This window comes from Berghia stephanieae, chromosome 9 (assembly GCF_034508935.2).
Source record: "Berghia stephanieae isolate SIO BIC M18660-M18661 chromosome 9, UCSD_Bste_1.3, whole genome shotgun sequence".
In the NCBI taxonomy this organism is placed as follows: Eukaryota; Metazoa; Mollusca; class Gastropoda; order Nudibranchia; family Aeolidiidae; genus Berghia; species Berghia stephanieae.
Window position 1 is genome coordinate 36,412,212 of NC_088368.1, and position 27,500 is coordinate 36,439,711.

At 34.9% G+C, this 27,500-nt stretch overlaps 1 protein-coding gene across 1 annotated transcript in view; it reads left to right on the forward strand.

Annotated features, from left to right (window-relative positions):
• Positions 1-27,500, forward strand: part of LOC144979215 (zinc metalloproteinase nas-14-like) — a 40,654-nt gene that overhangs the window by 10,628 nt on the left and 2,526 nt on the right. Inside the window, exons 6-8 of the mRNA XM_078925824.1 lie at positions 397-567; positions 2,706-2,825; positions 25,282-25,482. Of these exons, the coding sequence (XP_078781950.1) occupies positions 397-567; positions 2,706-2,825; positions 25,282-25,482 (492 nt within the window). The remainder of the gene's footprint in view (positions 1-396; positions 568-2,705; positions 2,826-25,281; positions 25,483-27,500) is intronic.

The window sequence follows — 27,500 nt, forward strand, 5'->3', positions numbered from 1 at the left end:
TGCCAGGCACAGTTTCATACACAGTTTTATCATTGTCAGGCACTGTTTCATACACAGTTTTATCATTGTCAGGCACTATTTCATACATAGTTTTATCATTGTCAGGCACTGTTTCATACGCAGTTTTATCAGTTTTAACAACGTACGTCAAGCACATTTTCATACAGTTTTATCAGTGTCAGCACTGTTTCATACATAACTCTTCAGATTTTAACAAACTCTTTTGTTTTTTTTTTTTTTGGGGGGGGGGGTTTGTTGTCTATTTTGTCTATTTGTGTATTTTGTCTCTTTCATCTATTTTGTTTATGTTTCTATTTCGTCTATTTTGTTTATTTTGTCTATTTTGTCTATTTTGTCTAATTTGTCCATTTTGCCTATTTTGTCTATTTTGTCTAGATATTTCGTCCTGCACAAAGAACGACAACGAATGTCCTGGTAATGGCTTTGTAGGCAAAGACTGTCAGTGCTGGTGTCCACATGAAATGAACACTAAGAAGGATGCAATCCCTGTCAAACGTTGCAGTAGTAGACCTAAACCAACCGCTCCACCAAAGCCAAAACCTTCAGGTACTTACTTTACTTACCTAATGCACAATATGCCGTTAGGGGGCGAAGTAGTCCAGTGGTTAAGGCATTACACTGTGATCCGGAAGCTCCCGGGCTCGAGGCTCGCTTCAGGCCCTTTCGTTTCTTTTCCTTGGTCAAGATTATTAACCCCCCCCCCCCCAGTTTGCTCACTTGGACAACATGGGTGATTCCATTCCAGTTGACATCAGACATCCTGTTTAATGGCTTTTTTAAAATTTTCCTTAATGGAATGCCTAGGCGGCGGGATGGTGCCGTTGCGAAAGGGCGTAAAAAAAAGTATACCTGCTGGCATGTTGGACAGCGACGAAGGACCATACCGCCATTTTCCTTTGTCTACGGCCATACCACATTAAAAATACTGGTTCTCGCCAGAACACCGAAGTTACGCAATGTCGGGCATGATCAGTACTTGGATTGAAACACTTTTTTTTAAGACCGAAGGGCTAGAGCTCAGATGGTCTCTGGTTCGGATAAGTAAGTTAGTCCGTGGCAATCATCCTCAGGGAGCTCCGTGCCTCCTATCTCATCGCTCCCTTCACTGTTCTCCTCCAGGTTGCCTGGGGATTTTCCCTTCTTCTCTTACCTTCGGGTGTCTTGTGGAGTATTGCTGATGTTTAAAATTGAGCTTTACAAAAATTGAGCTTTTATATATGGCAATATCCACTAAACGTGATCAAAGCGCTTTACAAGGGGTCCTTGGCCAACAACAACACGTAACATTTTAGGACGGGACATGTCGCCTGTTTGGCGATATTACAATTTTTCGGACAGAGACAACGCTGTTAACGTCCAGGTACTCATTTTACACCTGAGTATGGTGAGAGAATGTGAGTAAAGAGCCTTTTCCAAGGGATGCGCCAAGCGAGGATCGAACTCTGGACCTTCCGATCTGAAAGCGAGTGTCAAACCACTAGACCACATAACCGCAGATGTTTCCCTCCTCCTATCTCATAACATGTCCTCTCCACCTCCACATTCCTCTCATGTAAGATGCCTTTCGTGTAATCCATTCCACATTGATCTGTCAGTCGTGCTTTTGTGCGGATATGTGGTCTTGTGGTATGCCACTCGTCACTTTCGGATCGGAAGGTCTTGGGTTCAATCCTCGCTCAGCGCATAGTTTAGTCCTTGGAATAGGCTTTTGACCCACAGTTTCTCACCGTATTCAGATGTCTAATGAGTACTTGGCTGTAAACAACGTTGTCTCTGTTGGAAAAAAATTGCAATATCACCAAACAGACGTCATGTTTCGTTCTACGTGTTAGGTGTTGCTGTTGGTCAGGGACCCATAGGAGAGCGTTTGGAGCACGTTTAGTGGATATTGCGCTATATGAAAGCTCAAGTTTAAAGCTCAAGTTCATTTTTTATTCTATTCGGCAGGTACATTTCCATGATCCTACCGAGGCACTTTGTATGAAATGCAGACAGGTTGTTCTTGTCACTGTCTGTCATCCTCTAGCATCCAGATCCATACAGAATGGTTGAAAGAATATTATAGCTACCTCTGGTGCACTTTATGTTTGGTTTTCATACTGTATCCCTTTGTTCTCTAAACATTGTTCATAAAATAAACTTTCAGGTAACACAATGATATGTTAGTAATAAACAACAACAAAAAGAATATAACAGGTTCAAGAAAATAAAGAGGAAAAAATAAGCAAACATGGAATGCTACCGGCTTAAATCCCTTCTTCAGACAATATTTCACGTTACATGATATTTTATAAGCATTAGCATTTACATAGCGGAATATGCACCATACGTGCTCAAAGCGCTTTACAAGGAGTCCCTGGCCAACAGCAACACTTAAAATCTAGAACAGGACATGACGCCGGTCAGGCGATGTTACAGTTTTGTTGGGGTTTTTTTTTTGACAGAAACTATGTTGGAAACGACCGGTTATTCATTTTTCACCTGGGAATGTGAGTGAAGTGTCTTTTCCGAGGACTTTAAAATGCGCCGCTTCATCCGACCCCTTTTAAAAAATTTTGAGCACGTGTAGTGGATAACGTGTTTCTAGTTCACTTCCAATGAATTTGGAACCGGAACATTAGAATGTGTTACATCACAACTTCTCTGTCCTATTTTGAATATATCATGTTTTGTATTAACCTCAGAATGCCGAGACTCACACACATCCTGTTCATTTTTGGCGGGCAAAGGAGAATGCAAGGCTAACCCTAAGTACATGCTAAAGTCCTGTAAAAAGTCTTGTAAAACGTGTGACACGGGTGTCGGTGAGTAGTGGCCATTCATCCTTATTATTTATTATAATGTTAAAAATCAATATATATATATTTTTTTTAATATCACGACTTTTATTGATGCTATGCGTTTAGTTAAAAAACTCATAACATCCGCTAGTCGGATATAAACTACCAATACTTAAACGTTTATTGTCTGATTCATACAATGTAGTGAGAACTACTATAGTAATAATACCGGGAGTAGTATATAGTGAGCTGAATGACTAGAACCAGATTAAAAAGATGGATGTGGATGATTGGTGTGATCGTTTTTTTACCTGCTAATCGATATTTTTAGATCTATTATGTATTGATTTTAGTTTGATTATGTATTTATAAGGACTCGTTGTTATTATTTGATATTGAATGTTTATTCAATTCCCATTTTGAGTTCGATTATATATCGAATGGTCAAATGCTTTATAATACGTCCGTTTCGTACACCTGAGTCTAATGACTCATAGTTATTGATTAAATATACAATTATCTTATTGGATATTAGATTGTATTTGACCTAGTTTTCTGATACTAATGCTTATTGAAATCATTTGATTGGTTCTTTCAAACCTACAAGTTCAAATATCTAGTATCCGATTGGTTGTCATCATTTCTTATACCAATGTTTAGTTCTCATTCCGTTTGATTGATACTTTGGACGTTTTTTTTTCTTCTTCTTATTTGTTAACTGTTAATACGCATTGTTTGTTTTGATCAGTAAGATGAGCGCGTGTGTTTATTGAGTGTTCGATTTGTCATCGATTATGTATCGAATGGTTAATTGCGTAATAATAGGGCTATAAGCTGATTGAATGGCTAAAAGGATCCTATCCCGGTGTTATTAGGTTCCGACTGGTTCACCCGCGCCGCAGCGCCGCAGCGCAAATTGAGGTCACGCAGTACAGTCCAAGGACTATAACGCTGAGCCGCGTTGTTCTTTTAAATTCGTTTCTTGCTCCTGAGTCTAATGACTTATTAATTTAATCAATTAAAAGTCCATTGATTCCCTCAAAGGTCAAAGGGCAAATAGCTCAGGCGTCAACCGCACAGCAGCGCGGCAAAAAAAATAGGTCAAGGTCATTCAGAGCAGCCGGTAGTCTAAATCATTTTGATTGGTTCTTTCAAATTCTCCAATCTTGATTGGATATCATATTGTCATAGTTTCGTCCGTTTGATTTGGTTCTTTGAAATATATTTTTGTCGGGACAGTGTCATCGTAAAATGAGTGGTCTTGTGAAAGCATTAATTCTCAATGTAGAACCAGATGAAATGTTCGATTGTGTTAAAACCGTGATAGATCAATGTTTTCATCTTTGTCATCAATCACTCTTTCAACAACCAGTATTGGATAACCCATTGGGTTGTTGCTCGGTGATTAATACATTGTTTCAGCAGCATATCAACTGGTATAGGGTAGTGATTCTAATTGCTTACGCTAGAAGAGTAGATTTACGTCATCCAGACAGGGAAAATTTTTCTCAGATCGTTAGTCTTCATCTTGATAAAAAACTTAATCATTGGCTCGAATCACATGGTGGTTGGTTAGCGATGCCTCGTCAGATTATACCAGAAAGGTATTGGATAATGCGTCTCATGTGTGTTTTACTTCGTGTACTTTTGTCTTGACTGATACTGAAATGGAACTTTTTGTGAAAGATTTGCTTCTTGATCAACAGATAGATGATCGTTATCAGAAAGCAATTGCAGGATATGATAAGTATATTCACGAACATTTATCGACCTGTCCGTTGATAGAAACCAGTGAACAATTGTATATCGTCGCAGACGAATTATTCTCTCAGATCAGCTGGGGTAGAATCATTGCTTTTTTATGTTACATTAAGCGTGTACTCCGTATTCACCCGGATAGAGAAAACTTTGCTTTATTTGTGGGTTCATATGTGGACAAAAAACTGGATTAAGACAAACGGTGTGTGGCCCTCTATGATACAGGAGATTTCGCCCGTCAATCGTTGGACGAATCGAGTACTTTTCCCCATGATGTTTTACTTTGTGATTTGGAGTGTAATCGAACAACTCAATTATCTTTTGAGTTAATGATCATATTGATGATTCGAATCATTTTTTATGTTTTGAATAAAAGAAGCTATATCTTTTCATCTTGTATTGTTTACTCTTTTATAATTATATTACCCAACAATTTGTTACAGTTTCGAAGGATTCTTTTTTTAATGCTAATTTTTCTTTGAAATTTAATGTGAACATTTCGAAACTGAAACAAAAGTAGTTCCCCATATAATAAAATTAAAATCTTCTTTTACAAAAAAAAACATAACAGACACAGAAAAAAAAAGACATAAAACCATGTGTTGGTGAATAAAATTCATTTTGTTTTATTTTTTCACAACATCAAAAGCAATGTACTTTCACACACCAGTTACACCTTATACAATAATGATCTCAGGTCATTCACACATTCACATATAAGCTTTTAAATCATCATTATAATTTTCTATAAATATTAATAAAAAAACAAAAAGCAAAAACAACAAAACTTGACCAAATAAGATTACGATCTAAATAGAAATGTAATAATAATAATAATAATAATAATAATAATAATAATAATAATAATAATAATAATAATAATAATAATAATAATAATAATAATAATAATAATAATAATAATAATAATAATAATAATAATAATAATAATAATAATAATAATAATAATAATAATATAATAATAATAATAATAATAATAATAATAATAATAATAATAATAATAATAATAATAATAATAATAATAATAATAATATAGAATTATAAAAATATGATAAAACAAAAGATCATAGAAACAAACGAAAGAAAAAAAAAACAAATAAAAAAAAAACAATATAAACAACACTTTCATACACCATACACATCTTATAAAATGATCATTCACACACTCAATCATTAAACATTTTTTTTTTATAATGATTAATGGATAGCAATGTTACATATATCATAAACATCATTTTCATCATCGTCATAATCATCATCAACAACAAAATATTTGTAATTAAACAATTTAAAGCAAGTCTTAATTTCATAAGCGATCAATCAATCAAAAGCAAACGGTTAATGCTTATCAATTGTATTATAATCATCTAATCATCATCATTATCATCATCATCATCATCATCATCATCATCATTATCATCATTTTCTTCATTTTAAAAATCATATATTAAGGTATAAAGTAAATAGAATTATGTCTTGTTTCGTGTACACGAAATAAATTTTATCATAAGGAATCTTATTTATTTTTATTTTATTTTAAACAACAAACATTCCAATTAAGATTACCCAACCAAGGTGCCTCGGGATAAATGAGTAACAGCTCTTGCCACTTTTAAATCGTTCATACGAAAATGATAGGGATTAAAAATAGATAAAAGTTTTGACAAACTTTCACCTTTACTTTTCTTCAACACGAAATATATAACGTACAAACCACATGTGGAACTGTTTATACCCTGAATAATACGCGGGTTGTGTTTACAGCTTCGACTATTGTTTTCCACAAATCTTTGAATTGTCGGATACGCAGAAGGCGGGAACCCAAAACTATCCATATATTCTGCCTTTCCCATCCCGTTAAAATACACAGATACCCAATGTTTTCCGGGACGGAACTCGACTCTGTGTTAATAATGTACGCAGCGGGTTGACGAGAATTCGGGTTGTTCGGAAGTCTATCTTTAGGATAAACACCTCGAAAAATTCGTCTCGCCCTAACGTGTCCGTTTAACATCGTTTCGATTTCTACGTTGTTCATGATGAAAAGTCAGTGATCACCTGACGAGTGCGATCAATTTCTATTACACTATCTAATTCGCTGTAACAGAACACAATAATCGGATCAGCTAGTGGGGTCGAGAATTTAAGTTCTAGTCTAAGCGACTCGCTTTTTACCAGTTCAAACTGGTTCCCGTCTAATAGCGATGGTGACAGATCAAAACCAAAAAGACTACAACCCTGAAAGTAAGCATTATAATCTATTCCATTTCCGGCATCGTTGTTAACCAGTCCAGCTGCTAGCATAAGACTGTGATAAGCTCTGACATATTGTTTACTATTGAAATTCGGAGTTAGTGCTTTGGACGGTATCTGTATTCCGTTCAAGTACAGGGCTAGATAGGACAGATCAAAGTGCTGGAAATTAAAAGGATTCTTTTTGTAATTTCCATTAAAGCTAGTGCTTTCGATTAGACCCAGTACAATCTTAGTCGGGGTTTGCGATAAAAACAAATTATCTTGCACTGCACTTAAATTTCCTTTTGGAATAGAAAAGGTTTTATGGACAACGCGTTTCATGGGGTATTTACAATTGCCGATGTGAAGTGCTTTCTCGTGTGACAGGGCCACGGCTGGGTTTAATTTAATCTTCCTAACATACAACGAGGCGTGTGTAATTACACTCTTAAACCCCTCAGCATCGGTCATGAGATGGAAAGCATCTTTAGACGGGATAAGCCTCAACTTTACATCAACTCCATTAATTAGATACCGTTCTTGATGCATGAAATCTAAATGTAGTTTTCCCATCATATCCACTTCTTTACTCTCTTTCACCAGCTCTTTCCGTGCATCGAAGCCAGCATTTGTACTATCCGTTATTTCTAGTTTACCCGGGGTGTCCTCGTGAAAAAAATTCCATTGTCAGGTGACTCCTTTTCGCACCTTGATCATAATTCAACATTGTTTCTACAAAACTCCTAAAAGGATAAACGTTCTCACTTGACGTCACCAGAACATCGTTCAAAGTCATATCCACTTGTGAAAACAAGGCATGAAACCAGGTGTTAACAGGGGCAACATTGCTATCGGCGTCTAAATTAGTTCCATCCGCCTTTATTACTTTAACGCGTACGTGCATAAATGTGTTATGCAAATCCAAGTAGTCTGACGTCCCCCGCTGATCGAAAATTCGATCGGACCTCCACTCGACAAAGTAGAGATCGGATGGTATTCCACAAACAAACCATCCTGAACAGCAGTCTGGGTGACGGGTAATGAGAACAGATCGAGTCCGCTGTGTACACTCTCTGCGGAATAGGGATGTAACAAAGCCATGATAATCAACCAAAAATGTCTTGAGCTACGTTCTTCCTACGTCTCTTCCTGGTCTTTTGTCGTGTCTGAGTAGGTCGTCGTCGTTTTATACGCCGAGTCACACGTCCGGGTGGCGGCGGCGGCGGCGGCGATGAAGTTGAAGTCAAACCACCCACGGCTCTGTTGAGTAATCTTTTCCCACTCTCCCCCGCGCGTCGTTTTAAAGCGGTTTTAACATTCTGACCGGAAATGACGTCAGATGCTATTTGGGCACCGGTTTTTGCACCTTCTTTTAATAATGTTTTAGCGCCCGATTTCAAGATGGGAAACAGAGATCTTGCAATACCACCAAAGATACTCCCAAGCCCTCGACCTCTCTGATGTCTTCCACCAACAAACACGGGTAGACCACGTCCTGCTTGAGTACATTAATAATCATCGTAACCTTTTTGATTGGATTTGAACACGATCCCTTTTGTCATGACGACTGTTTACGAATCGAATCTCTTCTTTCGAAAATGAAGTATCACGATAGACTTCCCTGAAGCAAATGTCAAAGGTTCGCCTTTGTCGTTGGTTAAAAGGATTTCAACCGTGTCAAAATTAAATAGTCTGAGAGGAACATAGTTAGGTTTCTCAAAAATATGATGAACTATGTCTTTGCTTCTATTTCCGCTCGGTACGCATCTCAAAAGAGTACGACGCTATCCCCAACTATTCTAGGTTGAACGAGGTTGCAATATACGTATGCTGCTTCGAATCCGACGTTTAGATGTAATGGCCTTTCACTCGACACAGACGTTGGACCGTATAAATAATGATTTGGAATATTCAAGAGATTGCTCAATGTCGAACTCAAGTGCAAAAAAGTTCCTTCCTTATATAGCCTTATCATTACTCTGCGAGTTGCACGGTCGTAATAAAATTTGATGAAACCCTCGTGCTTCTTTTTTATTTTCCTTCTTATATGAGTCATCATCGTTTTAACCAGTTCATCCGGTGACTCGTATAAACCCGATGGGATGAGTACGGTATCTTGTTCGCTGTCGTTAGTAACTCTAAACTCGAAAAATGCTTCATTCTCAAGGATGTTGTTATACGTGTTACTGAATAATATTTCTGATAAACCGACTTCGTATTCTGTCGATAAATCTAACACTCTGGGTAGTTTTGTAAAATAATGCCCTGGAGAATTATTCGGAAAATAGCTCATGCTGCTATTAGAAGGTAAGACTAAATAAGACATGATTAAACTCGTTTATTCAGTGTTGGATTTGGAAGAACGTAACCGAGACAACTACTTAGAAGCGCTACCCATAGTCTGTCTGTTTCTCCGTCACGCGTCAAGTTATATAAGGATACAGACACAACAATCGACACAATCATCATCTGACACAAGAACACGATCTCCCCTCTAGGGACTCGTTTCCCAAACATAGACCAATAAGATGAATTTCTGTTGGAATTATTACTTTCACTTTCGGATCCTTCCATTTGAAAATTAAAAAACAAAACAAAACAGGAAAAAAAAACAAGACCAAAAAAAAAAAAACAAAACAAAAAAAAAACAACAAGGATGATAATTAATTGTAAACACGAAGATAAGACTTTGGTATCCAAGAGTTAAATGATGAATCGTAACCGACCCACTTCACCAAAAGTTCTTGTCCGCTTTTACGCTTATCCAAGACGGTCTCAATTCTGTAGATTTCTTTTGCACCAACTTTTTGCAGTTCTTGCTTATAGAAGCTTCCGCGCACGCATTCGTTCTGATCGTCTGTAATTTGGTAGGTTCTAGGTGTTGTTGAAATGGATTTTGTCACTGTAAATAACTCTTCGGTCCAAGAGGGTAGGTAGCCCTTTTTAAACAGTCGCCTACTTTTACTTATTCTCACACGATCGCCGATCAAAAGTTTTGCACTAGTTTTCTTTTTAGGTCGATCATCCAAATACAATGTGTTCCATACGTCCCCTTGATTTTTCTCTGTTACGTCAACAGGGCGTAACTTGATACTCCTATGATAAGAATGATTATAACTTTTCACTACTTTGGGTAATACGTCTTTGAATCGAGAAGAGTTCTGACGAGTAAACACACGCCACAGTTTTTCTTTGAAAGTCCTATTGAATCGTTCAACTACCGCAGCTTTAATATCCTCGTTCTCAGTAGTAAAGAAATCAATCCCATTCCGCTTCAGAAATTGCTGAAAGCTTTATTGACAAATTCGGAGCCTTTGTCGGTTTGGAGCCGGATTGTTCTTCGACCAGACTCTAAAATAGTCCTGTAAGCATCTTTTAACGTTTCTCCCGTTTTGTCTTTTATAGGAACAGCCCACGCAAACTTGCTGAAGACATCGATACACGTCAAAATGTATCTGTACCCGTCATTGTACGATTTCAATTGTTGAACATCAATGAGATCAGCCTGCCATTGATGGTCTATTCCACCTACAATAATCCGTCGACGCGGAAATTTGTAACGAACGGGTTTATGAAGGGTGTATGCGTCTTGATGAGAAAGCCAAGAGCTGACGACAGTTTTTTTAAGTTTCGTAGCAGTCTTTAACGGTTTAATACCGCCATGAGATCTCGGTTGATTAGGATTGTAATAGCGAGCGCGTAGTGTTTTATCTCCTTTCATTTGAATGAGACCCAGGCAGATGTTCTCTCCGGTTTAACAGTTTCTAAATTCCTCGACGGACGTTGTCTAATATACGCCCACCTGTCAGCATGACCGATGAGATCACGTGGGACGTTGGATTCCTGCAGAGCACGAGCAATATATTCCCATCCTTCAGGGTTGACAGACTTTCTTTTGCGGAGTGCGTCATTGACTAGATCAAGAACGTTTGAATTTGGGATGATATTACCTCGATATTTAATCTCCCCTCTCGGGTTCCATTCAAGCTTTGTGTGTCTTTTGAGATAATCCAATAATCTCTCCGCTTTCTTTCTCAACGAAATAGGTACGCTCTCAATAATATCTTTTGTTAAAGTGTCGTGTTCTGTTGGGTCATGTGTTCTTATTGATTGAGGGTTGGTCTTAGTTACCATCTGATGTGATCGTTCATCTTTCCGCTTTAAGAATTTCCACAGCACTTGTTGATACAACTCTGCTTTTTCGATTGAGTTCATATCTTTTCGCGTTAGAATATCTTTCATCTGCTGATCAAGATCCCAAAGCTTTTCTGTGGACGGTTCGGTTATCGGTGATTCTCTTCGGGTGTGGATTGAGTCCAAGAGACGTTGGTCCACCAATACCATTTTCTTGGCATGCTCCATCTCATAAACCAACCGCTAGTATTCCACCTAAAGTAGCCAAGACAGGTTGAAGAAGGGCACCTAATAGACCACCTTTTTGTAAAAGCTTCTTTTGTCGAGATGGTGAAGAGCCTTTTTTTGATAAAAGTCTTAAACTTCTCTTGTGTCTGATCAAACGCTTCTTTTGTACTGGACTGAGCGGAAGATTACCGCGTAATATATTCAGTGCACATTCGCATAACGTATTGATTAGATCCGGTGACGCTCCATTTAAAACTGCTTTTGCTACTCTGGGTTTAGCCTCTCCAAGAAGTTTCAACATTGAAACGTTACGTTTTACACGCGCAGACATTACTTTTGGATATAAAAAACTTGTTTTTCAGGAGAAAAAACGTCTGTTCTTACACGAAGATGGTCAGGTGTATCCTGTCGAAGATCGATCACCAAATAACCGTGAGGTACGTCTGTTGCGTCCTTAAATGCGTCTAGTAAAAAATTTGTCTTTCCGGGATACAGTTGTTTTGCCAGCTGAACGATCTGCAAACGGTCACGTGGATTTTTAAAAATTACGAGATAATGAGCATTCAAGCTGATAGTGCGATGTTCTTTATTTTTTGAGAAAAGATTTTGTACAAGATAAAACACTGAAATGTTATTGTGATGCGATTTTTTTTGTAAATAATTTAGTTACGCTGTCATCAGTTTCGGCCATTAAGTCATCGAGTATCACAAGACGGTGTTTGGTTCCATCCCAAAAGGAAGATTTTGGTATCCCTTCTATAAAAGTTATCCCTTGTAACGCTTCAAAAGTTCTCTGCCACTCTCCATAACACCATATAATTTCTTCAGGTTGCGGGCTCATCATCTGATTTAAATGCTCAATAAATTTTGTGACCCATACAGTTTTACCACTCCCAGAAGGACCGGCGATGAGACATGTAAAAGGATGTTTGAAACGCGGGTCCATGGTTGTTACACCAGAAGAGGCTCTGTACTGATTCCGTCTGAACAAACCTTTCTCTTTATATAAAAGTAGGATAGACTAGCTCTCTGTTGTGTGTATGTGTATACGTCCGAGTCTAGTACACGAAAACCTTTATTTTCTCCCACACCACTCTTTTGCGTTTGCAAAACCTTGAGGTACTTTTCTTTTGTGAGTTCATTCAATCGCTTTGATAAACCCTTACAGCTCGTTTTAGACTTCCCTTCTCCGAAACAAATATAGGTCTTCGAACAAAGAGCCACACCCCCGTCTCCTTCAAATTCTAGCTTGAAGAGACCCGGTGTCCGTCTGTCATATTTTTGCTGTACGCGACAACAAGGATATGGTGAAAAGTTGCTTTGTTTTTCAACTAGCTCTCGAATGTGTTCAGGACAAGCAATACTCGGAAACCACGTATGATACTGTTTGTAAAATTCATCAATCAAGTTCGGTTTTAAGAGGCTTTGAATATTACAGTCGGAAAATGCAACGTATAAGCTATCGGTATCCATTTCAAAAAGTTGATAATCTGCCCTTGGAATAAATCTGTCTATGAAATTGTATTGAAACTGTAGCATTCTAAGTTTTGCGTACGAGTACACAAATGATCCAATTTGAATGGGGAGCGTCCAAAGAACGATACGTTTTGCGGATTCTATTTCATGTAAAGTCGATGTCAACGGAGTCATTTTTCTGAAATAAGGGCTATTAATGGTTTTTGATACAACATTTTCATCTTCGGCGTATAAAACTGTCGTGTGTTTATCAAGCGCCTCGAGAGTCTTACCATAAGCCGAGTTACCCATTAATTTCATGGTTTCGGCTAAGATGCTATTTTCAGGATTACGATCGCCTTCACGTCTAGCGTCTGAAACCTTTTGCACAAAATTTGAAAAGCATGCACTTGGCATATATTCAATCACTTCTTGAATATCATCTACAATAAGACCGTGATTGAGATACCATTTGAGCAATGGTGTGGTCAGCAATATGCTTTCGGCATGGTAACTACTAATCAGAGTTCGTCGAGGTTGTCTTAATAGGTTATTTTTCACGGCGTATTGACACATGGTTTTACCTATATCTTCTCTTGCAACGAGGGTATTTTTAAAGATGGGTGGCATGTCTGCGTAATAAGAATAAAGGTCTTTCAAGACCCTGATAGTACACTGAACAAAACCGAAAATTTTGTCTCTATCAACCGCGGACAGTATCGATTCTTTTGTGATGCGGGTCCCTTTCTTAAAACAGTCATTATTAAGCGGGCGTAATTTCCGTAAAAAGGCAGATATTCTAGGGTCTTTTTTCATTTTTTTCCATTCGCATTCATAGATTTCTATCAGAGTAATTCCCAAAATATCTCTAATATACGCATTCTTCTGCGCTGTTTTTTGTTTTCTTTGTTCAAATGTTTCATTACATATCATGGTCTTTTCCTGAATACAGGAATGAGAATGATAGAAGCAACCTTGAAATTCGTAAGCAATTTGATTCGTCTCATCATACCCATCGACCTTGACTTGTTTTTCATGACCTAGATTTTTTTCCCTTCCGTTGAATTTATGACGAATAGGCACCCTTTGTATATGACTCATCCATTCGAGCCATTCGAACGCTGCCTGTCCAAACTTGTCTGTTTTCTCAGATTTAAACTCATTACTTTTACGTCGTCGGACAAATAAACCACTAGGCATATCTTGCTGAAGGCAGTATAAGTACAAGGAATTAGCGTCATAACCTTTTAAAGATTGCACGGGCTTATCTTCCCTGATCAATGTACTACCTTTTTCTACGAAACGTGTGAAAATAATCGACGGTCCACCAACGATGTTGGACTTTAAAAGCTGATGAAGATGTTTATGCTTTTCGTTGAATAATGAAAAGATTACATTTCTAGGAATGGTCTTAAACAGGTATCTTAACGTAACCCCTGGGATTGATATCGCTTGTTTGAAAATGTCTAAACCTAGCTCTTGATAGAATTGCGTCATGCGTTCAATAGCCGTTAACATTGGTCCTACGTCACGAATATTGTAGAAAACTAAAAAATCTTTCATTGTACTCATTCCCTGTTCGTCCCATACTTTCTCAAAGTAAGCGTAGTCTTCTTGAGAGATGGTGCAATTTTTTAACGAGCTGAAAAATGCTGATATAGGTAGGAATGACGTTTCCTTTAATTTTTCTAGACTGTCAAAGTACTCATAAGGAAAAAAAGATTTCTGTTCGGTTACATTATAGGCTTGAAGAAAATGTGAGTAACTGAATCCGGGGGCCAGATAATTACAAACGTCTAAAAATTTTAGCTTATCGTTCGAAATGCAAAGAAAACTGTTGTTTTTCTTTACTGCTTTGAAATCTTCTGTTTTCATTAGTTTCTTCACAAGGTAAGTTTTAAGAACGTTTAAATCATACATTTTAGAATTGAAACCTATTACAACCATTTGATGTAGATATTTATCTAAAACAGCTTTCAATTTCTGATTATCACCTATTTGCTCGTATGTGTTTTTGAATGTTGTTTCACTGAGAATAGTGAAAGCGTGAATGCTAATTTCTTCTAAGTAGTCTACCATACGATTTACTAACTTTTGAGGATCACCTTCGGATATGTAACATACGGGTTGTTCATAACCTGGAACATTTGAAGCGATTGCTATAGACATGGGTAAGTGTCTGGCGTGATACACTGTTCGGTTTGCTTGAGCTTTCGGTTCGGGTAAGTTATCTTTATTAAAATAAGACTCGATATCGAATGTACACCTAAAAGGATACACGTAATCGGGATCAATAGAAATTCCAGCATCTGCTAATTTCTCTAAATCTGTTGGAAGAAGTTGAAAAATTCCACCCGGGTACCTAGATTTAGTTGCATCCCCTTTACAGTCTTTCTCATGTCGTAACAAATTCGAATGTTTTGTCCAGAGTTTACTACAGTGAGAACAACCAAATATCTTAATAGCCCTTTCGAGGTCCCTAATATAACAAAAATGATTATTGACAAGTAAAACGTACATCGTATTAGAAAAAGAGTTTGCACTTCTCCTAAAGACTACATATCGGTTGGGAACATGATCCGTATCATACTTGTAAACAATGACATTTATTTCAAATAACTTCTCAATTTTGTCTAGTTCTCCTATACATATACCCGGATATGTTGTTGGAAATGTTGATGTATACAAGCTAAACAAGGAGAGAGTGTAGTCGTCTAAGTCATTTACCCGTTTTCCTCGAGCCAAAGATTAGCATCTGAAGAAGCATAAATTATCGGTGAAAAAATCATTGGTCCTGTTATAATTGTACTGTAGAGTATATATGTATTTGTTATTTTTAACAGAATCGGGAATGTTAACATTACAACAACCAATAGGAAACTCTTTCATCTTATTGATATAAAACGTGGTCGACAAAATAGCCTGAACCCTGAAACGACTATCTGGTCTATGCTGACGGGCAAATTCCAAATGATCATTATTACTAAAATTTTCAATAAATTCCTCAAAATCTTTCCAATTACTAATAAGTCTGGGAATTTCTAATGCTCTGTTATTATTAATAGACGCGTGGAAAAAACGATATTCCAAATTTTCTTGATTTTGCAAAAGAAAAGAATGACTAAAATTGATTTTGAATCTAACGCTTTGCCTGTTGAAAATTTCCTTTAGTTGTTGAAGGATATAGGGCGAGCCCCATTCTATTGTGTACACGGACTGAAAGATCCCTTCTAAAAAATGTGTCTTAATAGATTCACGATGTTCTTCTAATAACCGCAATACAGTTTCATTTTCTTCGGTTTGTTCTATATAACTCGTAGACAATAAACTTGACGAATTTTGTTTCTGTTTTTGTATTTTATTTCCTTTTTGTTCTTGTTTTTGTTGTTGACGTTGTTGTTGCTGTTGTTCACGTCGTTGTTGACGATTTTGTTTTTGTTTATCTCTACGCTGTTGTTTCTTAAAAATTCTTTGCTGTTTTTTAAGCTCTTGTTTTCTTAACTTCTGTTCGTTCTCTTGTATTTATTTTGTACTTTAAACTGCTTTTCTTTCAATTTTTCTTCTGGTGAACTGCACTTTACGTTTTTTTGATGGTTTTGTAAACTATCTTTCCTAGAGAAGTTCTTTTGACATTTCGAACAAGTATGTACTATAGAATTGTCATGTTTCTGTTTATGACGAATTAAATTATGTAATAATTTAAAACTAATGCCACAAATTTCACAGATGTACATGCTTGGTAACTTAACTATAAATATACAATTCTACTATAATCAAATAACAATTTTTCTGTTTTTGTTTTTTTTAAAAGAACGGGAGGAAAATGCTAAAAAAAAAAAATTTAAAAAAAATTAAAAAAAATAAAAAAAGAATAAAAAATAAAATTTTTTCAAGTTAAATGAAAGACATATCTAACAACTAATAAATAAAAAAAAATAACTATAGAAAAAATATTATCTCACTGTTAATCACTAGACGATCTGTTTAAGAGTCTTGAAAAATTCTTCATTCAGATTTTGACTTGTCCTTGTTTTTTACACGCTGTCAATATACCACTGTTGGGGAGGCTCCGGTTTCGTTTGCATAGTCGATGGGTTTCTTCCGGTTCTGAAAATAACATATGGTTTAGTTTAAAACTAGAACTGTTTATCTTACAAGTAAAGACATATAGTACAATTTGTAAAAGTAAATAAATAAATAAACAAATAAATAAATACATACATTTACAAAAAAAATGAATGAATGAATGAATTAATTAATTAATTAATTAATTAATTAATTAATTAATTAATTAATTAATTAATTAATTAATTAATTAATTAATTAATTAATTAATTAAACAAAAAGAAAAATCAAAGATAGTTTAAGATAGATCCAAAAAAAAATTATAAATAAAATATTAAAATACATTAATTTTTGATTTTGGTCATCATGTATATATAAAAGTAATTATTACAGAGAAATAAGATAAGATTGCTACTTACTATTGATGGGTCAGCTCACTCCTTTTATCATTTGGGGATTTATTGATCTTCTGTATCCGAGATTTCAATTGTATCGCTGTCCGATAGGATTTCAATAACTTCGGTAGATTTTGATGATGGTTGTTGAGTGTCCTCAAATTCTGAAACAAGATACGACTTATTTTAGTCGAGAAATATGTAGCGTTATGACGAGACGTATAGGGTAATTAGATAAATTTGGATACAAACATTTAAACATTTCAATAATAATATTAAAATCAATCCTATTATAACTCAAATGTATTAAGAGAATTCTATATATAACTATTGAACTAAATATTGAATATTTATCACAATTACCTAAAAATACACACAAAAAAAAACAAACAAAAAACAACAACAACAAGAAAACAAGCATACTACTATAATAAAAAAAATAATTTAAAAAAAATAAATAAATAAAAGACAAAAAGAAGTTGTTTTTTGTTTGTTTGTTTGTTTGTTTCTTTGTTTTTTTTTGTTTTTGTTTTTGTTTTGTTTTTTATTTTTTTTTGTTTTTTTTTTTTTTTGTTTTTTTTTTAAAAGAGGGAAAAATACTAAAATAATAATTAAACTAAAATATTTTATATATAAAAGACACAAATGTAATCTTTAAAGGCGATGTCTTTTTATTTGAATAATAATGCTATTTATCATTTAACTCACGATTTTCTCCGTCGATCGATGAGGGTTCAGGGTCGTTGTTTAAGCACACTAGACGAACGGCTTCCTCTGTGCCTACAACATCTTTGAGCAGTAATGCCTGTAACACTGGTTTAAGTTTAGTCGTAACAGTTTCTTTTGTATTGTCAAATGCTTCTTCGAAAAATCGCACAATCTTATCTTTAGGGGGTAGCATCAAACAGTCATGCGCCATTTGATTGGGTGCAAAAATGCGACATCCTTCGCAGTTTGAAATATCAATAGCGTATATATGCTTCATTAAGTGGTTTTTAGAAAATTGAATGAAGTTTTCCATATTAAAGTTCTTCTAAAGGAGAAGAAAAACAAAAAACAAACACATATCACAGATTGTTAAAAAAGTAAAACTTTTTGAAAGTGTTACACATCCTAAAATAAAACAGTCAGACTACCGTTGATGACGATAATTTTCTTTAGTTGTTGAAGGATATAGGGCGAGCCCCATTCTATTGTGTACACGGACTGAAAGATCCCTTCTAAAAAATGTGTCTTAATAGATTCACGATGTTCTTCTAATAACCGCAATACAGTTTCATTTTCTTCGGTTTGTTCTATATAACTCGTAGACAATAAACTTGACGAATTTTGTTTCTGTTTTTGTATTTTATTTCCTTTTTGTTCTTGTTTTTGTTGTTGACGTTGTTGTTGCTGTTGTTCACGTCGTTGTTGACGATTTTGTTTTTGTTTATCTCTACGCTGTTGTTTCTTAAAAATTCTTTGCTGTTTTTTAAGCTCTTGTTTTCTTAACTTCTGTTCGTTCTCTTGTATTTTATTTTGTACTTTAAACTGCTTTTCTTTCAATTTTTCTTCTGGTGAACTGCACTTTACGTTTTTTTGATGGTTTTGTAAACTATCTTTCCTAGAGAAGTTCTTTTGACATTTCGAACAAGTATGTACTATAGAATTGTCATGTTTCTGTTTATGACGAATTAAATTATGTAATAATTTAAAACTAATGCCACAAATTTCACAGATGTACATGCTTGGTAACTTAACTATAAATATACAATTCTACTATAATCAAATAACAATTTTTCTGTTTTTGTTTTTTTTAAAAGAACGGGAGGAAAATGCTAAAAAAAAAAATTTAAAAAAAAATTTAAAAAATAAAAAAAGAATAAAAAATAAAATTTTTTCAAGTTAAATGAAAGACATATCTAACAACTAATAAATAAAAAAAAATAACTATAGAAAAAATATTATCTCACTGTTAATCACTAGACGATCTGTTTAAGAGTCTTGAAAAATTCTTCATTCAGATTTTGACTTGTCCTTGTTTTTTACACGCTGTCAATATACCACTGTTGGGGAGGCTCCGGTTTCGTTTGCATAGTCGATGGGTTTCTTCCGGTTCTGAAAATAACATATGGTTTAGTTTAAAACTAGAACTGTTTATCTTACAAGTAAAGACATATAGTACAATTTGTAAAAGTAAATAAATAAATAAACAAATAAATAAATACATACATTTACAAAAAAAATGAATGAATGAATGAATTAATTAATTAATTAATTAATTAATTAATTAATTAATTAATTAATTAATTAATTAATTAATTAATTAATTAATTAATTAATTAATTAAACAAAAAGAAAAATCAAAGATAGTTTAAGATAGATCCAAAAAAAAATTATAAATAAAATATTAAAATACATTAATTTTTGATTTTGGTCATCATGTATATATAAAAGTAATTATTACAGAGAAATAAGATAAGATTGCTACTTACTATTGATGGGTCAGCTCACTCCTTTTATCATTTGGGGATTTATTGATCTTCTGTATCCGAGATTTCAATTGTATCGCTGTCCGATAGGATTTCAATGACTTCGGTAGCTTTTGATGATGGTTGTTGAGTGTCCTCAAATTCTGAAACAAGATACGACTTATTTTAGTCGAGAAATATGTAGCGTTATGACGAGACGTATAGGGTAATTAGATAAATTTGGATACAAACATTTAAACATTTCAATAATAATATTAAAATCAATCCTATTATAACTCAAATGTATTAAGAGAATTCTATATATAACTATTGAACTAAATATTGAATATTTATCACAATTACCTAAAAATACACACAAAAAAAAACAAACAAAAAACAACAACAACAAGAAAACAAGCATACTACTATAATAAAAAAAATAATTTAAAAAAAATAAATAAATAAAAGACAAAAAGAAGTTGTTTTTTGTTTGTTTGTTTGTTTGTTTCTTTGTTTTTTTTTTGTTTTTGTTTTTTGTTTTGTTTTTTTTTTTTTTTTGTTTTTTTTTTTTGTTTTTTTAAAAAGAGAGAAAAATACTAAAATAATAATTAAACTAAAATATTTTATATATAAAAGACACAAATGTAATCTTTAAAGGCGATGTCTTTTTATTTGAATAATAATGCTATTTATCATTTAACTCACGATTTTCTCCGTCGATCGATGAGGGTTCAGGGTCGTTGTTTAAGCACACTAGACGAACGGCTTCCTCTGTGCCTACAACATCTTTGAGCAGTAATGCCTGTAACACTGGTTTAAGTTTAGTCGTAACAGTTTCTTTTGTATTGTCAAATGCTTCTTCGAAAAATCGCACAATCTTATCTTTAGGGGTAGCATCAAACAGTCATGCGCCATTTGATTGGGTGCAAAAATGCGACATCCTTCGCAGTTTGAAATATCAATAGCGTATATATGCTTCATTAAGTGGTTTTTAGAAAATTGAATGAAGTTTTCCATATTAAAGTTCTTCTAAAGGAGAAGAAAAACAAAAAACAAACACATATCACAGATTGTTAAAAAAGTAAAACTTTTTGAAAGTGTTACACATCCTAAAATAAAACAGTCAGACTACCGTTGATGACGATAATAATGGTAATGACGAGGACTATTTCTTCATGTTTTCTTGTTGTTTTCTTTTTTTTTTTTAGTTGCCGATTCATCACTGTCTTTTTTTATTCTTCCTTGGTCAATATGTCGTATATTTTCTTTGATAATTTTAACAAAGTTTTCAATTCTTTCTATGTTCAAAGCTATAAACTTATCGGACGGTAGAAGTATTTCTCAGAACAATAATGCCTAACTTTAATAACAAATGTTGATGACGATAACGATGATGATGATAATGACAATTTACATGTTCTTGTTTCTCTTCTTAGGTTTCAGTTTCTTTGTCGATGGTTCGTCGCTGTCCTCTTCATTTTCGTCTTGGTTTGCTAATATATCGTTCACTTTTCTCGACAATTTTAGTAATGCTTTCCACTCGTCTCTATTTAAGGCAATGCCTTTTTTCGATGGTAGAAGTTTTCCGTCGTCGTTACTCCCGTAATAACGTATGTGTATCTTCGGGATACCGTTAAACTCACCTACACTTATGTGAATATTTCTATTTCCTATCGGTACAGGCTCCATCGTGAAGAAAATTGAAATAGAAAATAAATCTAAGTTAATTAAAACTCAAACACACAAAAAATAGAAGAAATCACTTCGAACTTGTATTTCTTTAACGGAAAAGGCAAGCTCGCTGCAGTGGAATAGAAAAAACGAACAGCAGAGCTGAATTTATAGGGTAAAAGAATGCTGACTTTACAAGACTGGGCATAAAAAATGCTGACGTTGTAGGCGTGGCCAAAAAAAAACGCTGACTCCATAAGCGCGGGAATAGTTATATCAAACGATGGGAAAATACCCAGAGCAAGGTTAAGACTTTATGACCCGTCATCTCAAAACGGTATTAGATCGGAATGAACAAGATTAAGAAAATTGAGTTTAACGTCAAAAGAGTCAAAATTAGGAAAGTTTATTATTTTGAAATTTAACTTACAAAACTCTATTTCCTCAACAAAAGCATTTATTTTAACTCAAATTTGATACAACAGGTTCAAAATTCAATTATACACAAAAGGTTAATCCAAGCTTAACACCGTTTTGAAGTGATTGGTTACGTTTGGTTTTTAAAGTGTTTTTATTTTTTTACGCGGAATATGAAATGTAAACACATGTTTGAACTTTTCAACGACAGAACGGTGCCATCGTAATGAATTACGGCGCCATCGTAATGAATTTTACAGCTGTAAAGGGCGTGAGAAAAGTAAAACGATAGCACAGATGTTTATTATAAAGTGCTTAAGAAGCTTCTGACCTAGAATATCAGGTTTAAGTGCTGTTTTCTCACGAATATAAAATATAAGTTAATTTTCCTCTAACCGAAATTACCGGACGCCTGGAAAAAAAAATTATATAGACGAGAACGAGGAACCAAAGGGGATAAGGTTCAAATTCAGGTTCTGAATGAAAGAGGTATATTAAGGACGTGTCTGAAAGTATGGTGTTAACTAGTAACGAGTCTGAAAGAGGATTCGGATTATATTCGATAAACAGTACAGAAACTGGGTTAGCGTCAACTCTATGTATAATTGAGATAGACAGATAGATAGATGGAGAGAGAGAGAGAGAGAGAGAGAGGGAGAAAGAGAGAGAGAGAGAGGAAGAGAGAGAGAGAGAGGGAGAGAGAGGAAGAGAGAGAGAGAGAGGAAGAGAGAGAGAGAGAGAGGAAGAGAGAGAGAGAGAGGGAGAGAGAGGGGGAGAGAGAGAGAGAGAGAGAGGGAGGGAGAGAGAGAGAGAGAGAGGATTTCTATATCGTTAAAAAAAACAACACGTAATAAATTGCTTGTCACTCTTTGGATAGGACTCTGGACTATCGAAAAGTACTTTCAGCTTGGTCCAACAGACCTAGCTACCTTATCATTGTGTTGTATGGATAGGGGAATAAAAAAAAAAAACAAAAACAAACAAACTCGAACCCACTCCTTTTGTGTGTAAAGCGAGAGCTCTACCAATTGATGTTCCCTTCTAGAGGTTAGGTAGCGCACTTTTATCCTATCGATCAGAAGACTGGTGATAATAATGTAACTGTATTACAAACCAGTATTTAAACGAGAGAACATCTAAAAAAAAAAATAACAATAATAATTTTAAAAAGCAGACAGAACGTAGGGTTTTGACTTTTAACGTAAAATAAGCCACCAGGTGCAGTTGTAAGAAAAGAAAACGAATACCAAGACTGTTTCTCACGATATTTAATCTTCGAGGTTGTTTGAAAACGGGATTATCTAAATATAAACACGAGAGGGCGATAAAGCCTGTGAACTCTCAAGCAGGGAGGGTAAATGTGTTCCAGATGTGGGTGTGGAAACACGCTCAAAAGCTAATGAGATTTGTAGATATTTGTCATGGGAAAGTTTATAATAATTCTCTTTTAAAAAAAAAAATAGTTCTAAGTCCAGGAGTCAGACCTGGGAATTAAATAAACACTCCTTATAAGATAGCGTGGTCCAGCGGCGTGGTCTTTGCTTCGTACCTTAAAGGTTTCAAGTTCGACCACCCGTTACGCTGCGTGGTATTTAACAAGTTACCCTGTTTTACCTCATTTTTACGGCGCTGAGCTGCGGCTGATGCCTTGGTTATGTCAGTCTTCATTTGGACTAGACACTAAAGACACATTTCCCATTGGGAATTAAGAAAGGGATATTCTATATTTAATAAATAACTATAAGTCATTAGACTCAGGTGAACGAAACGGACGTATTATAAAGCATTTGACCATTCGATATATAATCGAACTCAAAATGGGAATTGAATAAACATTCAATAACAAATAATAACAATGAGTCCTTATAAATACATAATCAAACTAAAATCAATACATAATAGATCTAAAAATATCGATTAGCAGGTAAAAAAACGATCACACCAATCATCCACATCCATCTTTTTAATCTGGTTCTAGTCATTCAGCTCTCTATATACTACTACCGGTAAGGCCGATTAATGCGCATGGGGGTGACGGGGTTGTTTTTGTTGTTTTTTGTGTGTTTTTTTTTAGGGGGGGGGAGGTGGGGGTCTTTTTTCTTTCGGTTTTGTTGGGGGGGTTTTTTGGGTTGTTTTTTTTTTTTTCATTTTTTGTTTTATTTCTTTTTTTTTTTTGGTTTTGTTTTGTTGTTTTGTTTTGCTTTGTTTTGCTTTGTTTTGTGTCTTTAACTTGGGTCACACAATGAATCGCACTAAAATCTACCGCTAACCTCGTCGTTTTACCTTAAGGTTGTATCTAATATTTTGATATATTTCTATCTATTGACTGTAACAATGACTTTTATAGGAAACTGTACAACTGGGGTGTTATAATACAGTTTTTGACCAATATTATATCATCGGAGATGGCCATTTAGACGTACAGACTTTTCGTACACGGTCCGACGAACATGGATTTGACGCGGTGGATATGGGTCACCGCCAATCGACACATGTTAATGATAATAATAATAATAATAATAATAATAATAATAATAATAATAATAATAATAATAATAATAATAATAATAATAATAATAATAATAATAATGATAATGATAATGATAATGATAATAATAATAATAATAATAATGATGATGATGATGATAATAATGATAATAATAATGATAATAATAATAATAACAATAATAATAATAATAATAATAATAATAATAATAATAATAATAATAATAATAATAATAATAATAAATGGCATTTATATAGGTTTTTACGCCGTTGTCACAGGCTCTAAGCGCTTTACAGTGATATAAAACAAAACATATTATAGTAAGACAAGTTTGATTGAAAAGTGATACAAATTCAATTTAACAACAACAAAATATGATTATATGTTGACGAGAGAAGTACCGTTTAGACTTACAGATAATTGCTCCCCGTCGGATCTGGGACAACATATACACATAAATACCACCACTATCACACCACCGCCACACACAAACACACAGCACAAATAAATGAGTGAACTTCACTCACTCAATAGAGAGAGGCCTCATTCCGTAGTTTGAAGTAAGAGGGACTTCAGTGAAAACTAATCACCCGTGATGATCCGTCAACACGACGACAGGAAAATATCAGGCAGCTCCTGATATCAGGAGCTTGGGCGGATATCCGTGGGACGAGATTGAAATTCCTCGTTCAGTTTTTGTGAGTTTTCGTCCATTATCCACGATTTGTGGAAATCAGTCGGACCGCTACGAAAAGGCTGAACGTCTAAATGGGCAATAAGGTCGGGCTCACCCTTGGTCCAAAAATCCAATAAAGGTCAATAAGATTCAATAGTCTGATGTCACGTCCGCCCAGCAACGAGCAGCTTGGTTCTAAACAAGGAAAATCGGTACTTTTTATTCTTCATGCTGGCTAGAACTTTTTCACGTGTCATTTGATCAGAATGTATAAAAACCAAAACATGATCAGATTAATAATGTTTTTCGGCTCTGGGTACACTTTTATGCTCGTCGGAGTATTTCATAAGGGCGTCCGCCATTGTTCCGATAGTTTAGAACCAGTTACAAAGTTACGATGCGGCATTACGAGGGAAATGACGTCACGACAGTTGAAGGCTATTACTCTTTATCAATGCCATTCCTTCGATAGTCATTCCAGTGACCAGCAAGCCGGTGACCAACAAGCCAGTGACCAGCAAGCCAGTGACCAGCAAGCCAGTGACCACTACCTGTCAGGACAATCACGTAGCCTGCGGGAAATGGCTAAAAATGGGATATTGTACACGAAGATACGAGAAGACGGTTAGACCCAGATGTCCCAAGTCTTGTGGAATCTGTACCACGCCTGGCGGTAAGAATTGTTTCAGAAGTTGGATGCTTCGTGTATTTTAAAGGCCGAAACGTCGTTTGCATTGTTTTGTATGTTTAATAAGAATAATTTTTACTCCCTTTATTTTACTATACATTTCATCGACTCATTCAGGCACCTCCAGATTATTTTTTTAGATAACATTTCTTTTGTTTTGCTGGTTTGTTTTCTTTTTTTATTCGTGTTTTTGTTGCTAATTATGGTCTTCATTTTTTTTTTTTTTTGATTGAATGTTTAAAGGAGATTTAAAAAAACACTTACTCTCCCTAAAGGATAAATTTATTTTAACTTGCAAATTTAAAAGTTGAAGTTAAAATTAAAGTTCTATTTTGTGAAACACGGTTTCAGAACACTTTGAAGTAACAGGTTCTTACTACAATTTTGTGAAACACGGTTTCAGAACACTTTGAAGTAACAGGTTCTTACTACAATTTTGTGAAACACGGTTTCAGAACACTTTGAAGTAACAGGTTCTTACTACAATTTTGTGAAACACGGTTTCAGAACACTTTGAAGTAACAGGTTCTTACTACAATTTTGTGAAACACGGTTTCAGAACACTTTGAAGTAACAGGTTCTTACTACAATTTTGTGAAACACGGTTTCAGAACACTTTGAAGTAACAGGTTCTTACTACAATTTTGTGAAACACGGTTTCAGAACACTTTGAAGTAACAGGTTCTTACTACAATTTTGTGAAACACGGTTTCAGAACACTTTGAAGTAACAGGTTCTTACTACAATTTTGTGAAACACGGTTTCAGAACACTTTGAAGTAACAGGTTCTTACTACAATTTGTGGAAACACGGTTTCAGAACACTTTGAAGTAACAGGTTCTTACTACAATTTTGTGAAACACGGTTTCAGAACACTTTGAAGTAACAGGTTCTTACTACAATTTTGTGAAACACGGTTTCAGAACACTTTGAAGTAACAGGTTCTTACTACAATTTTGTGAAACACGGTTTCAGACCACTTTGAAGTAACAGGTTCTTACTACAATTTTGTAAAACACGGTTTCAGAACACTTTGAAGTAACAGGTTCTTACTACAATTTTGTGAAACACGGTTTCAGAACACTTTGAAGTAACAGGTTCTTACTAAAATTTTGTGAAACACGGTTTCAGAACACTTTGAAGTAACAGGTTCTTACTAAAATTTTGTGAAACACGGTTTCAGAACACTTTGAAGTAACAGGTTTCTACTACAATTTTGTGAAACACGGTTTCAGAACACTTTGAAGTAACAGGTTCTTACTACAATTTTGTGAAACACGGTTTCAGAACACTTTGAAGTAACAGGTTCTTACTACAATTTTGTGAAACACGGTTTCAGAACACTTTGAAGTAACAGGTTCTTACTACAATTTTGTGAAACACGGTTTCAGAACACTTTGAAGTAACAGGTTCTTACTACAATTTTGTGAAACACCGTTTCAGAACACTTTGAAGTAACAGGTTCTTACTACAATTTTGTGAAACACGGTTTCAGACCACTTTGAAGTAACAGGTTCTTACTACAATTTTGAGTAACAAACAGATTCTCACCACATAATAATTTATAAATTATGCCTTCCGCCACGACATCAAAAGATATCGTCGCCTAGGCATTCCATTAAAGAATATAGACAGAAACAAGATGTCTGGTGTCAATAGGAATCACCCATGTTGTCCAAGTGAGAAAATTGGGGGTTAATAATCTTGCGCAAGGAAAAAAAACGAAAGTGCCTGAAGCGGGGCTCGAACCACTCGGCTCTTGGAATCTACATCTGGCCCATATTTGAACCAGCACCCCTAGTTTCACTTTTTCTTGGGTACCTTTACTTGTAATTCTAGAATTATATTTTACTATGTGCGGCTATGTGGTCTAGTGGTATGACACTCGCTTTCGGATCGGAAGGTCATGGGTTCGAGGAAAAGACTCTTTACTCGCATTCTCTCACCTTACTCAGGTGTAACATGAGTACCTGGCCGTTAACAACGTTGTTTATTGTCCGAGA